Source organism: Geospiza fortis, unplaced genomic scaffold (genome assembly GCF_000277835.1).
Source record: "Geospiza fortis unplaced genomic scaffold, GeoFor_1.0 scaffold129, whole genome shotgun sequence".
NCBI classification, from domain to species: Eukaryota; Metazoa; Chordata; class Aves; order Passeriformes; family Thraupidae; genus Geospiza; species Geospiza fortis.
Window position 1 is genome coordinate 211289 of NW_005054522.1, and position 22525 is coordinate 233813.

At 46.9% G+C, this 22525-nt stretch overlaps 1 protein-coding gene across 1 annotated transcript in view; it reads left to right on the plus strand.

Annotated features, from left to right (window-relative positions):
- The window catches only part of LOC102039897 (plexin-A4), a gene marked incomplete at its 5' end in the record, with an annotated part of 176450 nt that overhangs the window by 135642 nt on the left and 18283 nt on the right, over window positions 1-22525 (plus strand). The window contains 6 exons of the mRNA XM_031063698.1: window positions 769-928; window positions 9639-9742; window positions 12134-12233; window positions 15320-15510; window positions 18033-18202; window positions 21263-21475. Of these exons, the coding sequence (XP_030919558.1) occupies window positions 769-928; window positions 9639-9742; window positions 12134-12233; window positions 15320-15510; window positions 18033-18202; window positions 21263-21475 (938 nt within the window). The remainder of the gene's footprint in view (window positions 1-768; window positions 929-9638; window positions 9743-12133; window positions 12234-15319; window positions 15511-18032; window positions 18203-21262; window positions 21476-22525) is intronic.

Below are 22525 nucleotides of genomic sequence, written 5' to 3' on the forward strand. Positions count from 1 at the left end.
TGTTTCTCATGGGAAGATGAGAAGTCTCAGAAAAAAGGGAAAACAATATTATCTCATTTGCTTCTCCTATGTTTTGCTGCTTTGGAATGTGGTTGGAGATTTTTTATCCAGCAGGTGATTGTTTCATTGGTTTCATGTGAATTGTTTTGACTTAATGACCAATCAGGGTGTCAGGGGTCTGGAAAGAGTCACGAGTTTTTCTTTAGTATCTTTCTAGCCTTCTGTCTGTATCCTTTTAGTATTCTTTAGTATAGTTTAGAATTCTTTAATATATTCTAGTATCATGTCGCTATAGGACACGAAAGAACACAAGCACACACCGCTGTTCTCAAGGTGAAGAAAAAAGGAAGTTTATTTTCTGATTCTAACATTTATAGTTTTTCAAGAGTGACAGTGGATTGGAGGGTGACAGTGCCACCTCTCCAATGACACTGGACAAACCAACAGTCCATCAACTTTCTCCTCTTCCATAAAGGAATGCAAAACAAGGAGTTATTTACAGAAAGTGTGTGAGAAAGTTCGCTACAAGAATGTCAACATCAGAAGGCTTAGAAAATCTTAAAAAAACAGGGTGACAGTATCATAAAATAATAAATTAGCCTTCAAAGAACATGGAGTCAGATTAATCATCTCCCTCCAATGATGGGGCACCCCATAAATACAACAATTTTCTGCACCCTAGACCCCTCCTGTAGGATGCAGACACCTCAAGGGGGGGCAGCCAGAGGGTTTCAGTGCCCTGTGCAAGGTGTGGTGCCTCTCCCTCAGGTGCTGAGCTGCGTGAATCCCGACAACGTGAACAGCCCCGAGATCCCGGTGAAGATCCTCAACTGCGACACCATCACCCAGGTCAAGGAGAAGATCCTGGATGCCATCTTCAAGAACGTGCCCTGCTCCCACCGGCCCAAAGCTGCTGACATGGACCTGGGTAGGAGATTGCTGCTGGCCGGGGGGGGACAGGGGAGCTGGGAGATGGACAAACTCCATCCAGAGACTTTGCTCTGCACAAAGAGCAAAGAGATGTTTTGGGGTTTTCAGGGGTCACCAACTGCCCCGTCTGTGCTTGGAGCACAAGAACAGCCCTTGGAAGAATTGCCTTCCCTGCTCCTTCTTCCAGCTGAGCTGGAAAAGAGGCAAGCAAGGATTACTGCAGCCAGGGTGGGATTGAGTGTGGTTCACTCAGGCACAGTTTTCCTGACACCTTCTAAAGTTGATGCATCCCTGTGAAATTCCAGGATAACCCAGATCAAGTAACCATTGTCACCTTCCAGCTGGGTGCTGGTGTGGGGACACTGGTCAGCACCTGCAGGAGATTTTGGGGTCTTCTGCCCAAGCTGAAGATCTGGCAGAGCAGCTCAGATCATTTTAAAGAACACCAAGTGCCTGTCTCCACACCCCCTGCAAGGCAGAGAAATCACAGTGAGAGGGCAGAGGGGACATTTTGGTGATGTTTATGCTCCTGGCTTAGGAAATCTTTGGCCATAAAAAGACCAGTACCATGCTTTTCTGCCCATAGAATCCATCCTGGAAAAAGGTCTGGAAAAAGCATGAGTGGGACTGTTCTTGCTCTTTTGCCAAAGACCCCTGGAAAAGGATTCCTGGAGTGAGCATGCTGGGAGTTGTCTAAATTTGGGGTCCACAAGCATGTGTGGTACCACACCTGGAGAATATGGAAAAAATGTAGAAAAATCTGGAGGATATGAAAAATCGTAGAAAAATCCGCTCGGGCCATTGCTGAAGTGTCTGGTGGAGGGCTGGGGACTCCATTGTGGCTGAATCTGCCAGAATTTGCTCTCAGTGACCTTCAGTGAAAGAGACTGGGCTGGAAAATGATGGAGTCTATAAAACTAGCTGAGCTGTAGAGGAACCAAAAGGAGAAGGAATGGACCGAGGCCAAGAAACAATTCACAGCAATAATGAAGGCAGCAATGAGAGGTCAGGGATTGAAGTTAAGTGTCTGAGTGTGTGGATGTGTAGGGGAGGGAGGAGTTCCTGACAGAAATTGCCCATCAAAGCCAGTTAGAATAACGAAAGGAGCTGCCAAAACCAGCAGCAGTAAAGAGCAGATCACGTACATCATCCAGAAAAGACCCACGATGGCTCTGGAGTGCTGAGAGGTGGGGGGAGCCTGAGGGAAGGCAGGGCAGGGTGCCAGGGCACAGCACAGCGCAGCAATGGGCTTCACAGCCACATCTCGTGGCCCATCTGGTGGTCACAGAGACCAATTCCTGCAGATCTCAGGCTGGGTGTGGCTGGGGATTGTTTGTTCTACTGTGAAGATGAGGGATGTGTCCAAAATAAGATGCAGGAATTTTACCTGCACGCTATTAATACAGTGATTAACTGGATTCCGCTGTAGTTCTGAGAACCAGAAATGGGTCTGTGCAGGGTTTCAGCTGGAGCCTGACAATTCTGCATCCAGAATTGCTGCTGGTTCAGGAAATATTGACCTCTTCAAGACCAGACTGGATGGGGCTTGAAGCAACTTGGTCTGGTGGAAGCTGTCCACAGAAAGGGGATGGAACTTTCAGATCTCTTCCCACCCAGCCCAGTCTGTGATTCCATGACCTCCTGAGTGGTGCTGAGGAGCAGAAAGTTCCAGAAAGTTGGCATGAGCATGTGCACCCCCTCAGAGAAAAGGCTTGCCCACAGTGACAGCAGACTGGCTAATGGGCAGCTCTGGCCAGGAGCACTGATGAGGCACCTGGGGGGAAAAAACAATTAAAATATAAAATAAAAACCCCTTATCCAGCAGAAGATAGCAGCAATACAGATAACAAGGTGGGAGGAGCATGGGTGAAACAGGAACAAGAGTGCAGCATTCACATTTTCTGAAAAAATCCCTTCACCCTGGATTTGTCTCCTGGGAGGCTGAGAAGCCTCAGAGAAAAGGAAAACAATTCTTATCTCATTTGCTTCTCCTGGGTTGTGCTCATGTGGAATGTGGTTGGAGATTGTTTACCCACAGGTGATTGTTTCATTGGATTCTGGTGTGAGTTGTTTTCACTCTTTGGCCAACTGGGGCCAAGCTGTGTCAGAACTCTGGAGAGAATCACGAGTTTTCATTATTATCTTTTTAGCATTGAGTAAATATGCTTTCGGTATTTTTTAGTATAGTTTAGCATAGCATTCCATAATATAACATAAGATAACATATAACATAACATAACATATCATACATAACATAACATATCATACATAACATAACATATCATACATAACATAACATATCATACATAACATAACATATCATACATAACATAACATATCATACATAACATAACATAATAAATTAGCCTTCAAAGAACATGGAGTCAGATTTATCATTCCTGCCTTCGTCTGGGGGGAGCACAAATACAATAGAAGAGGGTCCACACACCCAGCCACAGCTCCATCCCAGCTTTTCCTCAAGGAAATGATGCTCCTTGGCACCTGGCATCCTTCAGAGATGCTGAAGGCAGCAAGGGGAGTGCAGAAAGCCCTGCTGGCCCTCAGGAACCATCCCAGAGCTCTCAGGACCAGCCTGCCCTGAGCTCAGGGGCTGGAGCAGAGCAGGGCAGAGCAGATGGCTGCAATCTGGCCTTGGAACCCGTGGCTTTCAAACAGCAGCATCATTTCCTGCTCCCATCACCATTTTCTGGGCTTTCTGTCCACGCTCAGGCCAGATTGCTCACATGGCAGAAAGCAAACAAGCTAATGAGTTGTTTTGAGCTGTTAAATGCAGGGTAGCTGCAGGCAGAGGGACTTGTGTGTGTGGCAAATGTCACAACGTTTGGCAGTTGCCCAGGCAACTCCTGGAGGGGGTTGTCAGCTGAAAGCCTTGATTTTGGACACCCTGAGGTTAGGTTTTAGTGCAAACCCCCAAATTGCAGCCCTCGGAGTAATGACTTCTTTCCGCGGTGGTGATTTTTGCTATTATCATTTTTAAAAGATCTCTCCCGCACATGAAACACCCCATCTTTGGGAGAACAGAAAGGTGTGAGGGTCACAAAACAGGAATGTGGCTTCATGCCGAGGTGTTTGCTCTTCCCTGGGGTCTGGATGCTTTTTGGAAGGTGGTGCTGAGGTCAGAGGTGGAGGGAGGGAGCTGCTGGCTTGGCTTGTTCTCAGTGAAGCTGTCCCAGGCTCATTTTGGACCATGCCAGGTGGGATTTCACTGCCTTACCAGCCCTGCAGTGCTGGGATGTGGGTTCTTTTAAACTGGAAGCATTTAAACTGGGTCTAACTTTAGTATGTATAGGGTAAGACAGAGAGTTTGCATTTATCTCTCCTGAAGACAGGCTGGGAGAGCTGCAGGAGACTCCAGAGAGGCTTCAGAGCAACTTCCAGTGCCTAAAGGGGCTCCAAGGGAGCTGGAGAGGGGCTTTGGGCAAGGGCCTGGAGTGACAGGACACAGAAAAATGGTTTAATACTAAAAGAAGGGGAGTTTTAGATTAGATTTTAAGACAGAAATTCTTTACTCTGAGGGTGCTGAGCCCCTGGCACAGGGTGCCCAGAGCAGCTGGGGCTGCTCCTGGATCCCTGGAATGTCCAAGGCCAGGTTGGAGCAGCCTGGGACAGTGGGAGGTGTCCCTGCCATGGCAGGGGTGGCACTGGACGGGCTTTAAGGTCCCTTCCAACCCAAACCAATCTGTGACTCTATATTCACTCCATACAGGATGAAATATTCCTCTGTCGTTTCCCAGCTCCATGTTCTGAGATAAACTTCTGTTCCCATCCCTTTCTCCACCCTAGAAACAGAGTTTAGTTTCTCCTCTCCGCCTAGACATGGATCAGAGGGAGGTGTAACATTTTCTGTAGGATTTGAGGTGCAGGGTGACATCTCCCCATCTTCCCTCTCCCCACAGTGTCACCCCCTAGCCAGACATTGCTACATTCACCTCATTGCCAAAGGGCCCCTGGAATTTCCTTTTTCCCAGTCAAGTTGAACAGAAAGGTTGTTCCTTAAAAAAAAAAAAAAAAAAAAAAAGGAGCAAAGAAGTAATTCCTGCGTGCAATAAAAAGATACACTATCTGCTGAATGAAATATAAAGGCTTCACAGCAGCTGTCTCCTGAGTTTGCATTTACCACTGCTCCTGATTGGAAGGCTTGATAAAGTTAATGGGATTTTTACCTCCCTCCCCCTCTCCTCCCTCTCTCTGGAAGGTGGGAGTGTAACAAATTGGATTGGAGTGTGTCTGTCCTTTGTGCTGGCTCAGAGGAGTGCTGGATCCCAGCAGAGAGGGGACGGGGTGCTGCCAGCAGGACAGAGCTGACAGGGCTCACTTCATGCTGTGAGCATGGATGGCAGGGTCACCTTCTCCCTTCCCATTCCCTTGCAGGTCTCTTTGGGACCCCCTGACCTCGTGGAGAAGGGGAGCAGTGAGGCCAGGAAGAGCTGGGGACAACTGGGGGTCCTTTCCCCATCATTTCCCTGTCATTGCTCAGGGGCTCAGTGAACTATCAGAGGTGAAGTGATTTGTGTTTGGGCAGGGAAATCAGGCTGCAAAACTGAGACTGGAGACTCCAAGCCTGCCCTGAAGCTTTTCCTCCTTGTTTTATGCAGTCAGGCTGGCCCTGAGTCTTCCTCACAGGAAGGCCAAGGAAAGGGCTCAGGGATCCCCTGAGTCTGCACAAAAGGCTTGAGGAAACATCTCAGGGTGTTCCTGGAGCAGGGGGAAACCTGTTCTGAGCACCTTACCCAGCCCTGGAATACAAATAAAGCCCAGGACAGCTCAGTGAACTATCAGAGGTGAAGTGATTTGTGTTTGGGCAGGGAAATCAGGCTGCAAAACTGAGACTGGAGACTCCAAGCCTGCCCTGAAGCTTTTCCTCCTTGTTTTGTGCAGTCAGGCTGGCCCTGAGTCTTCCTCACACAGTCCCTCCCTGCAGGAAGGCCAAGGAAAGGGCTCAGGGATCCCCTGAGCCTGCACAAAAGGCTTGAGGAAACATCTCAGGGTGTCCCTGGTGCAGAGAGAAACCTGCTCTGACCACCTTGCCCAGCCCTGGGACGCAAATAAAGCCCAGGATGGGGAAAGCTGTGCTCAAGAACCTGTGCATCCGTCCCAAAACACGAGTGTGTGCCTCTCCAAAGGTGAGCCAGGGCAGAAAACATGCAGAAAACAGGAATATGCAGAGCCATGAAGGAGGGAGGTCAAAGTGACACTGTCCCCATGACCCCATGAGAAAGGCACACAACAAACATTCTGTGACAGCAGAATTGGCTTTGGCATTGTGGGACATTTTCTAAGAGCACCATTTCCCATCCCAGCCCAAACTTCAGCATTTGTTTTGCTCTTCTAAGCAGTGTCTGGGAGCAGTTGGATGGCAGGCATCTGGCCCAGGTGGGAATGAGCAGAGAGCATCATCCTCAGACTCCGCAGGGGTGATGTAGATGCAGTGGTTTTTAATAGTTTATTGTATTTCTTTACTTGGTATTTGGTGTATGGTAGGGGATATGGTACACCCAGTGTTATGTTCTTTAGTTTAGGTGCAGATAAGGTTGGTTTTGAAATGAGTTTTGTAGTTTGATTCAATTTTTTAGGGGTATTATGTTTTTAAAGGACTTGTTTTTTAAGACTTACGATGGTGTTACAGGCCATAGCATGAGGGCCTGGGTAGGTCTCTAATTATTTTGTGGTGGTTTTTATTATTGTAAGTACGCAGTGTTTACCTTGGTGTGTTTGGGGTAGTGTGATGTAGTTAATTTGTTAGGCTTTTTTATACTTATATTTGGAATATTGTCTGCTGTACTATAGGGCTTTTATTTGTTTGGTTTGTTTGATGGTAGTCTCACAGTTTTGGATAATCTGAGAAATATTGTTTATGGTTAGGCTTATTCTTTGGTCATGTGCTTACTGATAGGTGATATCTGTACCTCCTGAAAGTTCCTGAGCTTCTTTCACTTTTAACATTTGTTTTTCACAAGAGTGTTTACAGTTTTCTAGTAGCTGGAAGCTTTCCATCCCTTCCATAAATGCCTCCCATGCAAAGCCACCCCAGCAGGTGAGGATGTGAGGGGCTGGAGTAGCTGAAGGGCAGTTCAGGATCAGTGCTCAGCCAACACAACCCTTGCTCACCCTCAGTGTCTCCAGCCAAAGTAACACCCAGCAATAAACACAGTTGCTGACCTCTTCCTGCTAATTTCAATGAATAATAAAGTCAAAGTGCAGCTTTCCCATTGCATTTTAATTATGTGATAAGAAAAGTGCTGAAACCAAAAGAAATTTGCAACGGTCCTTGCATTTTTATATTGGGAAAAAACAAGCAAGGATGGCAGGTGAAGTCTCCGTATCCAAGAGTTCATTTTAATTAACTCCTGCAAATGAATGGACTTTTTGCTGTGGCTCTGGCTAAGCTGTATTTGGTTGGGTCACTGTGACTGAAATGTGACAACCAAGAGGAGAGCTTTGAATGGTCCAGCTTGATGAAAGCACAGGAAGAATTCCTCTCCTTTTGGCCATGTTCATGTTTTCCATGCTTTAGGCAAGTCCATGAGTCCTCTGTGGGGAAAGCTGTAGCAATCCTCCTCAAGACTCCAAGATCTCAGAAGTCTTTTCTAACCTTAATGATTCTGTGATTTTATGGAAAGTTCTTCAAGATTTGAGCAAAAAAATGGCACCCTGGGAAGTGAGGGGCTGCTGCAGTGCTGCAGAAATTCATCATTCCAGGGCAGAGCCTGGAGAAGTGGCAGAAGCAGGAGCCCTTCTGCCCACAAGCAGGTGCTGAAATCTTGTAAAATTTACATCCTACATGGAGCAGAAGTTGGATCTGCCCCTGGCTTTCCCCCCCAGTTGTGCCCCTGCTATTTTTGCCTAATATCAAAAGAGAAAAGCTCTTGCAATGATGTTAAAATACTAAAATAAAAAGCAGACCTTTATCTGGAAGCTTCCAGGAGGTCCAGTGGTCATGGGTACACCCAGTATTGCCCTTCTACAAGTTTTATAAGTTTAACAAGTTATCTTATCTAACAAACATTTGCCAATTGGAAGAGCAGTGGGTCACGCAATTTTTCCCCTGGATTCAGAATTCAGGCAATTTTTCCCCCTGGATTCTGCTCCATTGGAGTTGATCCAGGGCTTCTTTGCCCCATTTCTTGTTGTGTCTTCTCAGATTCTGATCAGAAAACAAAATGTTCTTCTTGTAGGTCCTCTCCTTGAAAATGAGACTAAACAGCATTTCAGGAATGTGTTAGAAGCTTAGCTTATTATTTTAAAATCTAAGAGGAAGGGCAGGGAAAATCCTAGGAGCTAGGTAACTATGGAATAACAGTCTACAGAGCTACAAACATATGAAAAATATATAAAAAGCAAAAATTCTGGACATTGCTAGGCCTGCACCTAGAGGCTTCGTGCTGCCCATCCGTGGATTTGAGATGCAAGAAGCATTTTGGGAGCACCAATGGGCATGAGCTGAGCCCAGCACAGGTTCTGTGCCCAGGGGAGCCCTGTCTGGGCTGGGTCCTGGCAGGGGCACAGATCTCAGGCACTGCTGAAGGCTCTGTCTGTGCTGCCAAAGGAGACAGCACCAGGATTTCTGTCCCTGGACCAAGTGGCATTTCCTCCTGTCCCATGGGGATGACAAACACAGGCAAGGGCAGGCTGGTCTTGGGAACAGCCATGTTGGAAGTACAACTCACAGCTGTGAGTAAATTGAGAGTTAAGCACTGTGAATGATCAGGGTGTAGAGGTGATGAGTGATGTGCCCACACAGGTGTGTCCATGTGGATTCTGGGCACAGGGAGTGCCAGGGCTCTGTCCCTGTGATACTGTTTGGTTTTTCCTTTTCTTTTCTATGTTCCCTGTATAATTCACTCATCACTCTCTGCAGCCCCTGAAAGGTGCCTGTGCCCAGCTGGGCTCGAGCTCTTTCTCCAGCAGCACTGACACAACCAGAGCACACAGCCTCGAGCTGTGCCAAGGGAAATTCAGGCTGGAGAGCAGGAAAAAGCTTTTCCAGCAAGGGGGATAAAGTTCTGCAATGGCTGCCCGGGGAGGGGGTGCAGTCCCCATCCCTGGGGGTGTTTAACAAGCCTGGACGTGGGACTGGGTGCCAGGGGCTGGGCTGGGCTCCATGGCCTTGAAGGTCTCTCACAACCTGGTCATTCTGTGAATTCTGTGAATTTACACATATATTGGTAGCTCTGTAGCCTATTATATTTGTAGCTAGTTTTCCCAGTAATTTTCCATGTCCTTTACCTAGGCAGAAAGACAACACAAATCCCAGAGCCCCAATCCCCAGGAGGTGCAGGGTGCCAGTGCTGTCTTGGTTCTTCCTGGGAACCAAGGTTGAGAACAACTTTTTCAGTGACATTCTCATGGACAAAGCACTGCCAGTGCCAAGGGGGGATGTCCAGAGAAGGGACTTGACCTGGGGGTGGGAATTGCATCACCACTTGTCCTCCTAACTGGTTCTTTTTATCAATGATGCTAATTTCCTAAAACCTATAAAATCATACTCACCCCTAGGAGGGGTGGAGACTTGGGTGGACATCTTTCCACAGCCATCCCTGAAGGCCTTCAAATAAAGATCAGCTCTTATATTACTAAATATTGCTAAAATTGTCTCGAGTTTCATTTCCAGGTGGGGAAAAAGGCAACACCTGTCTCATTTATTTATTTATTTATTTGTTTGTTTGTTTGTTTGTTTCTCCTTGCAGAGTGGCGGCAGGCGAGCGGGGCGAGGATGATCCTTCAGGATGAGGACATCACCACCAAGATAGAGAACGACTGGAAGAGACTCAACACGCTGGCACACTACCAGGTATCTGTGGGAGAGGGTGGGCAGGAGTTGGAGTGGAGGAGTTCTTTCTGCCAAAGCAAAAATCAAAATATTATTGTCTTTCCCAGGGAAGTGGTGGAATCAGCACTGCTGGGAGTGTTCAAAAACTTGTGGCTGTGGCACTTGGGGACATGGGTTGGTGGTGGCTTTGGCGGTGCTGGGTGAACAGTTGGGCTCGACGATCTTAAAGGTCTTTTCCAACCTTAATAATTCTGTGGTTTTTATTGTGCTAAGGTGCAGAGGTAAAGAGTGGTTGAGTGGGCAGTAACTAGGCAGAACCCCCGTGTTGAGCACATCCCTCCTGCCCATGTCCCAATTATCCTGAACAGCACTAGAGAGGAAGCCAAGGGTAGAAAAAAAATCTTTTTTCCCTCTCAAAGAACACCCCTGGTGAGTGGAGGGGGTGAAGAGGAGATGAGGACAACGTGAGCAAACATTTCTCAGGCAGATAAACAAATCGAGGCCCTCCACGCCCCTTTTCCCAATGTATCCATGGCCTTTTAGTGCAAGCAGAGTTCAGAAGGATGGAAGAGGGGAAAATGGAAAGAGGGAGGCTTGGTGGCTGGAAAAGGGAGGTGGAAAACAGCGTGGCTGGAGACCATGGAGCAGTGGAGTTGTTATTACAAGGAACTTTTTAACCTTTAACCTGGTCCAGGTGACCTGCTCTGCTTCCCTTCCTCCCTGCGTGACCTGAAATTCATAATAGAGGGTTAGAGATGTCTGAAAATGTCTTACACAAGTGGTAGATTTAATGATAAAAGGGAAGTTTTGGTAAAAGTCTTCTCCCTTGCAAAAAAACACCAACAAAAAAGACCTCATTAAATTTAATCCGATGCTGACGATTTTGTCATTTCCTCCATCACACCTCAGCAACCTCTGTTTCATAACAAGATTATTTTCTCTTGTCACTTAAGAGCTGAGCTGAGGAGGCAGCAAGCAATAATTTGAAAAGGAAACAAAACTTTTACTTCAGATTGACTGAAGCGTTGCTGGCTGATTTTGATTTGATTTTTTTTTTCCCCAGACAGAGCAAGGACGTTTCCTGCTTTATTTCATCAACAAACCAGGCATAATTTTCTTCCCTCTCTGTGCTTTTTCCATGTTTTCTTTGCTTCAGGCAATGAGCTCCCAGCTGTATGATGAGCTGGGCCAGGTCCTCAGGAAACTTCATTTTCCTGGATGTCCTGGAGGCTGACACAGATCATGCTGGGACAGACACTGAGATTGCCTTTGCCTCAGTTTCCCCATCTGTGGTGTGGGGCTAAAACCACAAAGAGCCAATAATTGCCTTCCCTGATAGCTGAGGGGCTATTTAATTAGCCTCTGCAATGCTTTGAAGATGAAAAACTCCATGCAAGTGCTAATTATTATTATTATTATTATTACACAGACAAGAGTTAGATGTCGTTAGAAGGGATTTTTTTTTACCCATCTCCTCTTTATGATGTCTTATTTATCACAGATGTTCCTGATATGGCTCTTTTGAGCCATGGGCTTGTTAACATTTCTGACATGGGACCCACATGATTTGCCTTGCTGTAGAAACAGAAAGCCTGGCTCCTTTAAAAAAGTCCTGTGGTCCCTCAGAACATTGTCCCACAACATCCTGGACATCAGCCACTCCTAACCTGCTGCTTTTCCACCCTCTGACACCACAAAGAGAAAGAAGTTGTGGCTGTCCCTTCAGTCCAGCAGTGCCTTTGTGACAGGGAATGGTGAGAGGTTGACAGGGTCATAGTGGAAAATTGTAGACAGGAATTTTTGAACCAGGCACCCAGATATCACCTGCAATCCAGGAGGAAGGAATGGAACATTTCACATTGGCTTTATCATCCTAATGGAACAGCCAAGCCTGTTTGAAGTAGCTCAGATGATTTTATTATTCTCATGCTCCTTCTCTGCCTAACAGCTTCCCTGGGATGAACCTATTGTCAGATTTACTGGGGTTAATGCAAAAACCACCTCTGGAAGTGTTTAAAAGGCCTCTGGATGTGGCCCCTGGGGACATGGCTTAGTGGTGAACACAGTGGGGCTGAGTTAATGGTCGAACTCCATGATCTTAAAGGCCTTTTCCAACCTAAATGACTCAGTGACTCACACTGTCGTCACTAGGCTTTGAATCAGGGCCTGGATGGAGCAGAATCTGTTTGTCACCACTTGTCCCTTTGTCCAAGTGCAGATTCTGGCTGTGAAACAACAGATTTTGTCCCTTTTTATTACTAGACCAACTCAGCAAAGCAGGAAATTGAAGCTTTGAAGGTAGACTGTGCCCTGCCTACAGGGACGCTGATTTGCAGCTCATGCTGCCCTGGGCATGGTCCTCAGCCACTTTTCAGAAGTTTATTGACCCAGTTTATCCTTTTTTTAATGCAGGTCCCAGATGGATCTGTGGTGGCTTTGGTCTCCAAGCAAGTCACTGCCTACAACGCAGTCAACAACTCCACGGTGTCCCGGACGTCAGCCAGCAAGTATGGTAAGGGTTTGTGTGTCTCAGGTTTCTGTGGTTGAGATGACCCCTGAGGTATTAAAAGTCTTTTTTCCCAGCCCCACAACAGAAGAAGAAGTCGAGATTCCTCAGTTCTGCTTTTCAGGGTTGTTTATTTTCTCTTCTCTGACATTCTTTCTCTGACCTGCTGAGATCTGTCCAGCAGGTCGGGTTGTGGCACAGTCCCTGCCCTTGGGGTGGTGTTGGCTTTTTATACTAAGAACTGTGTGTACTTTATTTACAATAATTTTCCAATGCCTATCACCTACACCTGGGGATTTGATTTTGACCCGTGGAGCAAATTACCAGCTTTGTATGAGGACCTGAAAGTCACAGAAGTTTGAATAGTATAATAATAAAATTATCACAGGGGTAAAATGTAGATTTTTAGGATTTTTGGAATGGGGGTTTTAGGGACAAGATGGAGGAACTTAGGCGTGTCCAGTTCTTCTTCTTCTTCTTCTTGGTCTCCATCTTCTGCTGTGATGCTGGCACTTTGGGATTGGTTTAGAATAGAAGTGCACTGTCTAACAGAGGTGATAGGTATTGGAAAGTAATTGTAAATACATTATATGGAGGGATGTACTGAGTTCCGACATAGAAGTGTCACCATCACAGCAGAAGATGGAGGACAAGAAGAAGAAGGACAGGACACACCCAGATTTCTCCAGCTTGCCTCTTGAACCCCCATTCTAAAACCCCAAAATTCTACTTTTTCATCCTGCGACAAATTCACTAACATTCTACTCAAACTCTTGTGGCTTGTAACTCCTCACACAAAGTTGGTAATTGTTTCCGTGGGTTAAAATCAAAGGCACAGGTGTTTGTGACTCTATGCCAATGTCTCTGAGCCCCTGCCAGGGTCTGGAGTCCTCCAGGGCAGCCAGAGTAATGTCCTAGGTCCGCACACGTGTGCTGGGATTGCCTGGGAGAGCACTGGGAAGATATCCCAAACGTCACAGTGGCCACCAGACTCTGAGCACCAGCAGGGAAAATGATGGGTGGATGATTAGTTGGTGAAATAAGGCAGGAGGGGAGGATTTAGCCATCTAAAAACTCTGGCAGCTTGTTCAAAGTGTTGATCCAAGTGGTTGGGCTGCTCTTGGGAGGTTCTCCTCCCTCATTAATGAAAGGAGGAGTCTGTATAATTAACTGCCTCCCTCTTAGATCACCAAATGTCACTCTTTAGGGTCTGAGGTCTCTATCAGCAGATCTCAGGGCAGTGGACTGTTGTTCCCACTGTCCCCATGAGACAGCAGAGAGTGACACAGCTGTGGAAGGGACGCCAGGTGGGAACTCCTCTGCAGGACCAAACAGGGACCTCCTGAGTGTCACCCACGCCCTCCACACCTTCCTCCCTGCACTAGAATTGCATCCAGCCTGTGTCTCACCAAGGTGATGCTGGACAGCAAAGCAAAACATTCCTGATGCACAACCAGGGTGCTGCAGACCCCCCTCTAACTTGAATGCTGCTGTCATATCACTTTATTCATATTTTTAATTTATGGAAGCATCTCCAATCCTCCTTACTCCCTTTATCTTAAAGGCAAGAGCAGTTACTCAATGTCCAGGGGTGCCCCCTTCCACTTTCTCCAAGGACATAAATGATCCATGAGGCCTTATTAATATTCATCCTCTTTGCCATGTTGTTGCAATTACTGAAAGACACAGTGACCTTTGGAAAGGAAGACTTGAGGGGGGTTAATTTCTGTTGGATTTCTTTAATTCTTTTGCCATTTGATTTTTTCAGGAGGAGGGAATAGGGAAGAAGGCAGGGGGAGGAGAAGATGTGGTGGGTCAAAAAGTGATTGTTAATTGCAATTAAGAAAACAGCATCCAGAGAGAAAAAGGATATTCCATCTGATAATTAATATGTAGAGATTGGTAATGCATTAATGAGGCTGATTCAGATCTTGCTACAGAAAGGTGCAACACTTCTGATAATTATGGTTGGAAAAGGCAACATTGCTAGAAGGTCAGGGAGAGGGGAATGCCTTGTGCCATCACTCAGAGGCAAAGAGAGGTAAAATTTGGAGGCTAAAATTATTCTTGGGGAGGAAATTTGTGGATGTCCACCTGGGGTTCTGGCTGATTTCTGTCAAAACAAGATTTTGGAGCAGGGAGTAAGGAGGATGGCTGGGCAGGAATTGTTTGCTTTGATACCAAGGGAGAGAGGGGAGGCAGCTCTTTGTAAATCTGGGGATGAGGAGCTAAATTAGAGATCACATTAGAGACATCAATATTTTTATGTTAAGCTGCATGGCATGGCATGGATAAAATATGGGAAAACCAGTCACATAAGGAACTGGTTATCAAATGGAACTGGTGCTACCCCTTGAACCAAAGTGTCTGACAGTGACAGTGCCACTTGCCAGGGAACATGATAAGAGGTGAAGATTATGGAGAGCTGGAAATCATTGTTTGAACCTCACTTAATTTAGTAGTGTAGACATTGACATCACACCTGGCCCGGTGACACCGCCTGCCTCTGCTAAACCAACCACACGGACAATACTTTGAAAAACATGTTTGGTGGCACGTCACAAACAGAATTCCTGAAAACCCCAATGCCAATGTTATGAATATGAACGAGGCCAAACTTTCTCTGGAGAAAGAGGTTCTTGTTTATTAAAATAGTTGCAAGGAACAGAGTACCTAGGCTAAGCCCAAGCACCCACACAGTGAGCCAAAACCAGAACAGTGCGCTACCCCCAAGTGCACTGGGTTCTGCCCAGAAAACAAGTTTCCGAAAAGAACTTTGACCCAACTGAACTTCCCCCATTTGTTGCCCCCTTCAAGTCCAGGATTGGTCCATTTTGGATCCACATGGTGATTGGCTCATTTCCAGGCTTCTCATTGGTCTTTAACGCCGTTCATTCTGGACCGATCATTTCTGCAGGGCTTTGAATGATGGTCAGATCTTCCATCCAATCCCTCTTCTACCTTGCCTTGCCCCGCCAGACCACCCTTCCACCAAACCCTGGACCCTTCTAGAACATTCGAAAAACCCCCCCCCCTTAACATAATTCAATTAATATAACATAATTAATAAACCTGTTTGTGTGTCCCTGCAGAAAACATGATCCGCTACACGGGCAGCCCCGACAGCCTCCGCTCGCGCACGCCCATGATCACCCCCGACCTGGAGAGCGGTGTCAAGATGTGGCACCTGGTCAAGAACCACGAGCATGGAGACCAAAAAGAGGGTGACCGAGGCAGCAAGATGGTTTCTGAGATCTACCTGACCAGGTTACTGGCCACCAAGGTATGTGGTGAGGGCGGGGGACAGGAGGGTTTGAGAGCGGGGTGGAATTTCTTGTCGGCAAAAAGTGAGAGGCTGCTGAAAGGATGCCAAAGTTGGGTAAAAAGAGAGGAACAGAAGGGAAACAGAGCAAGGGGAGAGTTCTGAGCAGAATCCAAAAAGAGACGCTGGAAAAGCAAGGAGGAGTAACAATCCAGGGCCATGAGATTGGTGGGAAAAGCAAAGCAGGAGGTGCTGGAGTTGTTGATTATACTGGTTTGTAATTTGTACCAAAATTGAGCAAGTGAAAACCCAGGACAGGTGCTCAGAGCAGGCTCCAAAGATGTGTCAGGCCTCACAGTCTGAAATGGCTCCTGTACCACAAAATCCTGAGTTTTGTGGTACCAATCCTCCTCCACATTTTCCCTGGGCCAATAAAGACTCTTGTGCTGATGACTTGGAGAGGGTTACATTGACCTTACAGTGAGACAGGAAAACTCAGCATGCACAGAGAGAAAATACAGATTAAATCAAGTACGGGCAGAGCAGGGACATCCTGACCTGAATCTCCAAACACATCCGTAACTTCTTCATTTTTGTCAGGGTATTAATAAGCACAAACACAATTCCATGCGCTCACACAAATGCTGCCTGAGTTTACCCATCAGACACATTTCCATCACTAGTTTAAGTCCTACTTTCCAGATTTACCTGCTCATTTATTCCTCAGCTCATTTTGCCTCTGGTGTCTGGCTCTTCCTGAAGCCTCAGGCTGGCTGAGCTGCAGAGGGATTTGGAGGAAAGGCAGCTTTGTCTTTAGCCCCTGGCCCATGCCCCATTCCCTGGCATCAGGAGGCTTTTATGGATCACACAGCATGTGAAAAATGTTGAAAAAGGAAAGTGTTGCTCCCCAGGGCTCAGGCCCCAGCTGGTGTAGACCAGCAAGCATTGGACTGGTGCTGATTTATGTTGTCTGGGGATGCAGCCCCTACCCCACCACTGAACTGCTTTTGCTTTCTGTTCTGGGTCACAAACTCAACACTTGGGTTGGGCTTTTTTGTTGGGTGTTTTTTTGTTGTTGTTGCTTTTTTTGTTTGGTTTGGTTTTTTTAGTTTTTTTTTGTTTTGGTTTGGTTTTTTTTTGATCTTTTGGTTTTTATTGTGGAGATATCTGGAAAGCAGATGGAAAACCTGCACAGCAACAGAAAGAGTAGGAAGGTTGGGGTTTTATTGTTTCCCCTCTTGGGCCGAGCAATTTTTTTTTTCTCATTGTGACCCTTTGAGGGAGGGAAGGAGAGAGAGCAGTTGCTGTAATACAATCCCAGGAAGACTTTGTTAAACTGACAATGATTTTTATTCCGGTAAATCCCTGACCTCTGATACCCAAGAGCCTCTCCCCTAAAAGCCTCAAAGGTTTTTTTGTGGCATTTGTGAGGGTGAGCATGTAGAGAACTAATTCCCTGCAGGAGCTGAACCTGAGGGCAGCTCTCCCATGTCAGACCAAGAGGATTTCCCCTCCTGAGCCCGTTCTGAGTGAGATGTGCTGCAGGGCTTTGTTCACCCCGCAGGAGTTCACACAAACAAAAGGTGCCTCTGTTGGTTTCCCAAAGAATAAATCAAGTGGTGAATCAGCCAGAGACACCAGCTTTCTAATTAAGTGTTTGTTAGCTCTAGGTAAACTTGAGCCACTCTGGTGGAACCCGGGGCTTTGTTTCTAGAAAGGAGACATTTCTTCCCTAGGCCCTTGGAGAAAGGGCAGAGTTTTATCTTGCAGGAGAGGAAATTTATCATATCAGGGAATGTTTGTTGGAGATTCAACTGATTTTTGGTTATTTTAGAGCAGCTGTTTGTCCACATATAAATGCCTGTGAAGCTCTGATGACAGAGAAAGTGTGTCCTGCCTGGTTCCACTCCAAACCCAGCCTAGAACTCCTCAGCTGTCCCCTTCTCCAAGCCTGGTCACCCTCAGACATTCCAGCTCCTCTCTTCCTGCTAAAAGTCAATTGTCCTCACAAGGGTGACTCTCCAAGCCCTGGATCTGGGATTGTCCTGACAGTGGGGAATAAAAGATGAGGAGGCCTCTTGAGAATGTAGTTTGTGTTATTTAGGACACTGGCCACACATTAACCACCCACCTCTCTAGGTTCTCTTGTCCTTTTTGTCTCCATGACACCTTCTGCTGGGCTCTACAGCCTTCTACAGACTTCTTTTCCCAGTTTAGATGGCCCTGAGTGAAAGCCAGCCTGAAAAATGGCTGGGTTTTGTCTTATGGATGTACTACAGCATTAAGGATGGGATGCAGAGAGAGGAATCTGTGTGGAAATGAGGTGTAATGGTTCTTGTGATGATAAAGGATGTTGAATTTTGGTACTCAGCTGGAAACAGGTCACGTCACGTTTAACTGATATTAGATGGCCCCCAGTTTTCAATCACACCTTGGTTTATCCACAGACCTGCCCTGTTTCCAGCTGAGTACCAAAATTCAACATCCTCTGCCCACTTGTACCTCATGTTCTTCTTTCCTTCCTTCCTTCCTTCTCCCACCAGGGCACCCTCCAGAAATTCGTGGACGACCTCTTTGAGACCATCTTCAGCACTGCCCACCGTGGCAGTGCCCTCCCCCTGGCCATCAAGTACATGTTTGATTTCCTGGATGAGCAGGCAGACAAGCACAACATCCACGACCCCCACGTGCGGCACACCTGGAAGAGCAACTGGTGAGTGAGTGAGACAGCCCAGCATGGATACCGGGCTGGAAGGAGACTAGAGGGAAGTGTGGTTGCCATCTGGCTGCTGGAAGAGCTGAGGAATCTGGTGTGGGGCTCAAAGGATGAGGCTCAGTCTTGCCAAGCCGATGGAGAAGTCAGAAGATCTCAAAATCTAAAGGATTAGCACTTTGGCTAAACAGGTGCCAGTTTGCCCTGTATTACACAGAAATTGCAGGATTTGTGAGGGATTTGATGAGGAAAAATGAAGTTTTTAATTGCTGCAGTGCCCAGGCTCTGCATAAGAATATATAGAATATGTCCAGGCTCACATAGGAATATTTAGGGAAGAATAGGAGAGGATTCAACACCACTGCCTTCATCTGCACTGGGTGTTTTAAATTCTGGCTCTATTTATTTGCCCACACAGAGGTATCTCGTGCCAACTGAGAATTTTAAGGTACCCAAGACATCCTCAGAGGATGTGGAGCACCCACAGGAGATTTGTGCCCTCCTGGGTGGCAGCTGGAGGCCAGGAGAGCATCTCCAGTGGTGCAAGGTATCCAAAGGGTCTGGAGCTGGATGTGAGTGTTCTTTGGAGTGAGTAACAAAGGGTGACATCAGGGACAAAGTGTGACATCAGCCCCCTGCTCCAGCTCCTCATCCCTGCAATGGGACAGTGGGAAAAGCCAGGATCGGTGAAGAAAAATCTCGTTTCTGCTGAGTCTCCCGGTTGGAAAGAGCTCCCTGGAGAACGGCTCCCTCCCCTTCCCCTGTGCAAACACAGGGACTATAAAAGGAGCAGCAGAGGAGAGCCGTGGGGCTCCCAGCTCATGCATTTTTTCCTTTTCCCAGCCATGCAGTTGGCAGATCGTCACAGCGCCGGTGACATAAAAAAAGAAACCCCATGCACCAAAGAGGCTTTCAACTAATGAAACATTAGCATATTATTAACATTATCTGCGGCACTAATCTAAGGCTGATTGCAGCCACTCAGCCTAAATGAGCAGGAGGTTTATTTAAGGGGGGAGGGGGGAAGGCAGAGTGTGTGTGTTTGTGGGAAAAGGGGCAGTGTGAAGAAATCTGTTCAATCAGATCAAATTAACTCAAAGTCACATCACAGGGCTCCTTTATTCCCAGCCAGGGACATCGTCCCCTATCCCCTCCCCACAGCAAGGCACACACACACACACACACACACACACACACACACACACACACTCTGCTCCTCACCAAACACCTGCACAAGGACTTCTGCAAGGTTCACCCATCTACCTCATCCCCCCAGTGATGATTCTCCATTCCCAGCCTGAATTCCCACAACTCCATTGTGTCTCACTGACATTTTTTACTTATTCTCCCTGAGGCCCTGGGACAGGCTGTCCGGAAAAGCTGTGGCTGCCCCATCCCTGGATTGTTCAAATCCAGGTTGGATAGGGCTTGGAGCAACCTGGGATAGTGGAAGGTGTCCCTACACCTGGATAATCTTTAAGGTCTCTTCCCACCCAAAGCACTCTATAATTCTGTGTTTTCCAGCATCTCCCTCTTCTCCTGAACTTGGCTGACCAGGTTCCCTGTGTGGGGCTTTCCTTTACTTTTGTTCTGTGATTTTGCTGCTCAGGAGAACCCACAGAGGTTTAGGAAACCACGGTGTCAACTCTCTGTCAGGAAGGCTGTTACCCAAAAATCCACCAGGCTTGGGGATGAGCTTTTTACAGTGTTGTGAGTGCAATCAGCAAATGGGAGGAATGGGGAGTTTGTTCTGAATATCATATCAGGAGAATTTGCTAAGCTGAAAGATGCAGAGAGTGAAGGTAGATTTAGAAATCTGCCTGAGAGAGAGACAGGGGCTGGGCTCTGTGCTCTGTGACACTTCCCAGCTCCTGGGCCTGATCACTGCAGTGCACCTGCCCTGACAAAAGGCTCCAGGCAAAGGCTGGAGGTATCTCATACATGTACCTCAGGGCATCTCATACAAATGAGCTGCTCTTTGGAGAAAAAGGGGGAAAAGGGCTTTGGATTGCAACTGGAATAGCATTTCCTTGGTTAGGGCAGATAGATTTTCATATCAAAGGCTGTGATTCTTGTTTCCCAGCTCCTTTTTTTTTTTTCCTTGAGGCAACCGGGCTTTCCCTGTCACGTAGCAACTGCTTCCTGCTCTGGGTACTGGGATCATGTGCAGGCTTGGGCTGGAGCACAGAGAGTGACAGGACATGGTGTCCTAGCACACAGGATGTGCCATGAGCATTCTCCGTGTCCACCTGGGAATTCCACCAACCTCTCTTCCCATGGGATTGCTGTGAGGGCTAAAAGCCAAGTCCCTCAATGACAAAGGTGTAGAATCCCAGAATGGTTTGGGAGGGACCTTAAACTCATCCAGTGCCACCCCCTGCCATGACAGGGTCACCTCCCACTGTCCCAAGTTTCTCCAAACCCTGTCCAAGCTGTTCTTGGACATTTCCAGGGATCCAGGGGCAGCCACAGCTCCTCTGGACTTTATAACCCACACCATAATAATTTTTGTGGGTTCAATGCCTGTCTTCATCTGATGGAGCAACCAACAGGGTCAACTTTCCGTTGCAACTTAACACAGAGAGATTCAGAGTGTTTGTCATCATCACCTAAACTTTATTCCCATTAATTTATGGGCACCTTCAACAAGATTGTATTAAGACTGAAAAATTCTGCCTTGTTTTACAAGGACAAAAGGTGATGTCTCTACCATCCCTAGACTTGGTAGGGGAGGGACTAATTTCATAGCAATGTTTATCCCAGAATCTTCATATCCAGATTCAGAGTGTTTGTCATCACCTAAATTTTGCTCCCATTAATTTATGGGCACCTTCAATAAGATTATACTGACTCTAAGACTCACAAAATCTGCCTTGTAAGGATTACAGGGACAAAAGGTGATTCCTAGACTTTGTAGGGGAGGAATTCATTGCATAGCAAAGTTTATCCCAGAATCTCCATATCCACATCCCGATCTTTGATCCCCACCCTCCTTTTGCTGCTGTGGTGTCTCCTGTGAGCTGTGCCCTGACTGTTTCCCCTCTGCCACCTCTCCTCCAGCCTCCCCTTGCGGTTCTGGGTCAACATGATCAAGAACCCCCAGTTTGTGTTCGACATTCACAAAAACAGCATCACAGACGCCTGCCTGTCCGTGGTGGCTCAGACCTTCATGGACTCCTGCTCCACCTCAGAGCACCGCCTGGGCAAAGATTCCCCCTCCAACAAGCTCCTCTATGCCAAGGACATCCCCAGCTACAAGAACTGGGTGGAAAGGTGAGTTTCAGCTATGGAATTATGTAATTTCTTTATCTTCTTTTTCTGCCTGGGTCAGGGTTGGGATTAAATGCGCAGAGACGGCGTTTCGTGTTGGGACTCAGATGTTGATTAGTTCTTATCTGTGTCACAGTCTCACAAGCTGTGAGTTCTGCAGTACTTCAACAAGGCTACAAAATGGCCCCATATCTATCTCTACAAGGCCTTTTAAGGATTATTAAAAATTTTAAAAAATGACACCTAAACTGTTTTTACTTTTAACTCAATAACCAACTACCCATGTCCTGCAATGTGCACTGTTTTATCCAATTGCACAAAACCACCCAAACCCATGGAGAAGAAGGTGAAGAAGGACCAGCCCAAAACCCAAAACCTCCATCTTGCTTTATATCTATCACTATATTCTAAACCCTTAAACCCTGGGTTCCCCACCCTGTGATATCACACACTTCTGTTCAAACTCCACACCCACAATCCCAGTGCTATCACTGAATTTTGGAAGCTTCTCCACAGCCTCAGGTCAGTGCAGTGTTCTCTTGGGGGTCAGTGCCTGGCAGCACAGAAAGTCTCCAAATCTCAGCAGCCAGGGTTCCAACAGAATGACATAAAGTGACACAACCAGGCCCTGCTTTGTGGGTGGAGATAGGAGGCAGCACCACTGTTACTTTTGGAAACTATCCCTGGGGCTTTTTTGTCTTTGGCTTTTGCTAAGTGGAAATCTCCACGTTAGCCTTTTATTCCTCTACCTTGCAGCAGAGATGGAAATTTAACTAATGGTGGGAGTTGAAGGTGTTTGCCATCATTTTTTCCTTTGAAGAGAAACTCTTGAGAAGTGGCAGAGGGAGGAAGGAAGGGGAGGTGATGCGTGTGAGCCCTGGGAAGCACTCAGGCTTCTCAGCCTTTCCACACAGGCCTGGACTGGAGTGGTTTGCTGCTCTCAGCACCTGTGACAGTCCCCACATTGCCCAGATCCCAAGGGATTTATAATTATCCCCCATCAACTTCCCTTGGAGACTCTTCTGTGCTTTGAGATGCCAGACGACTGACAAG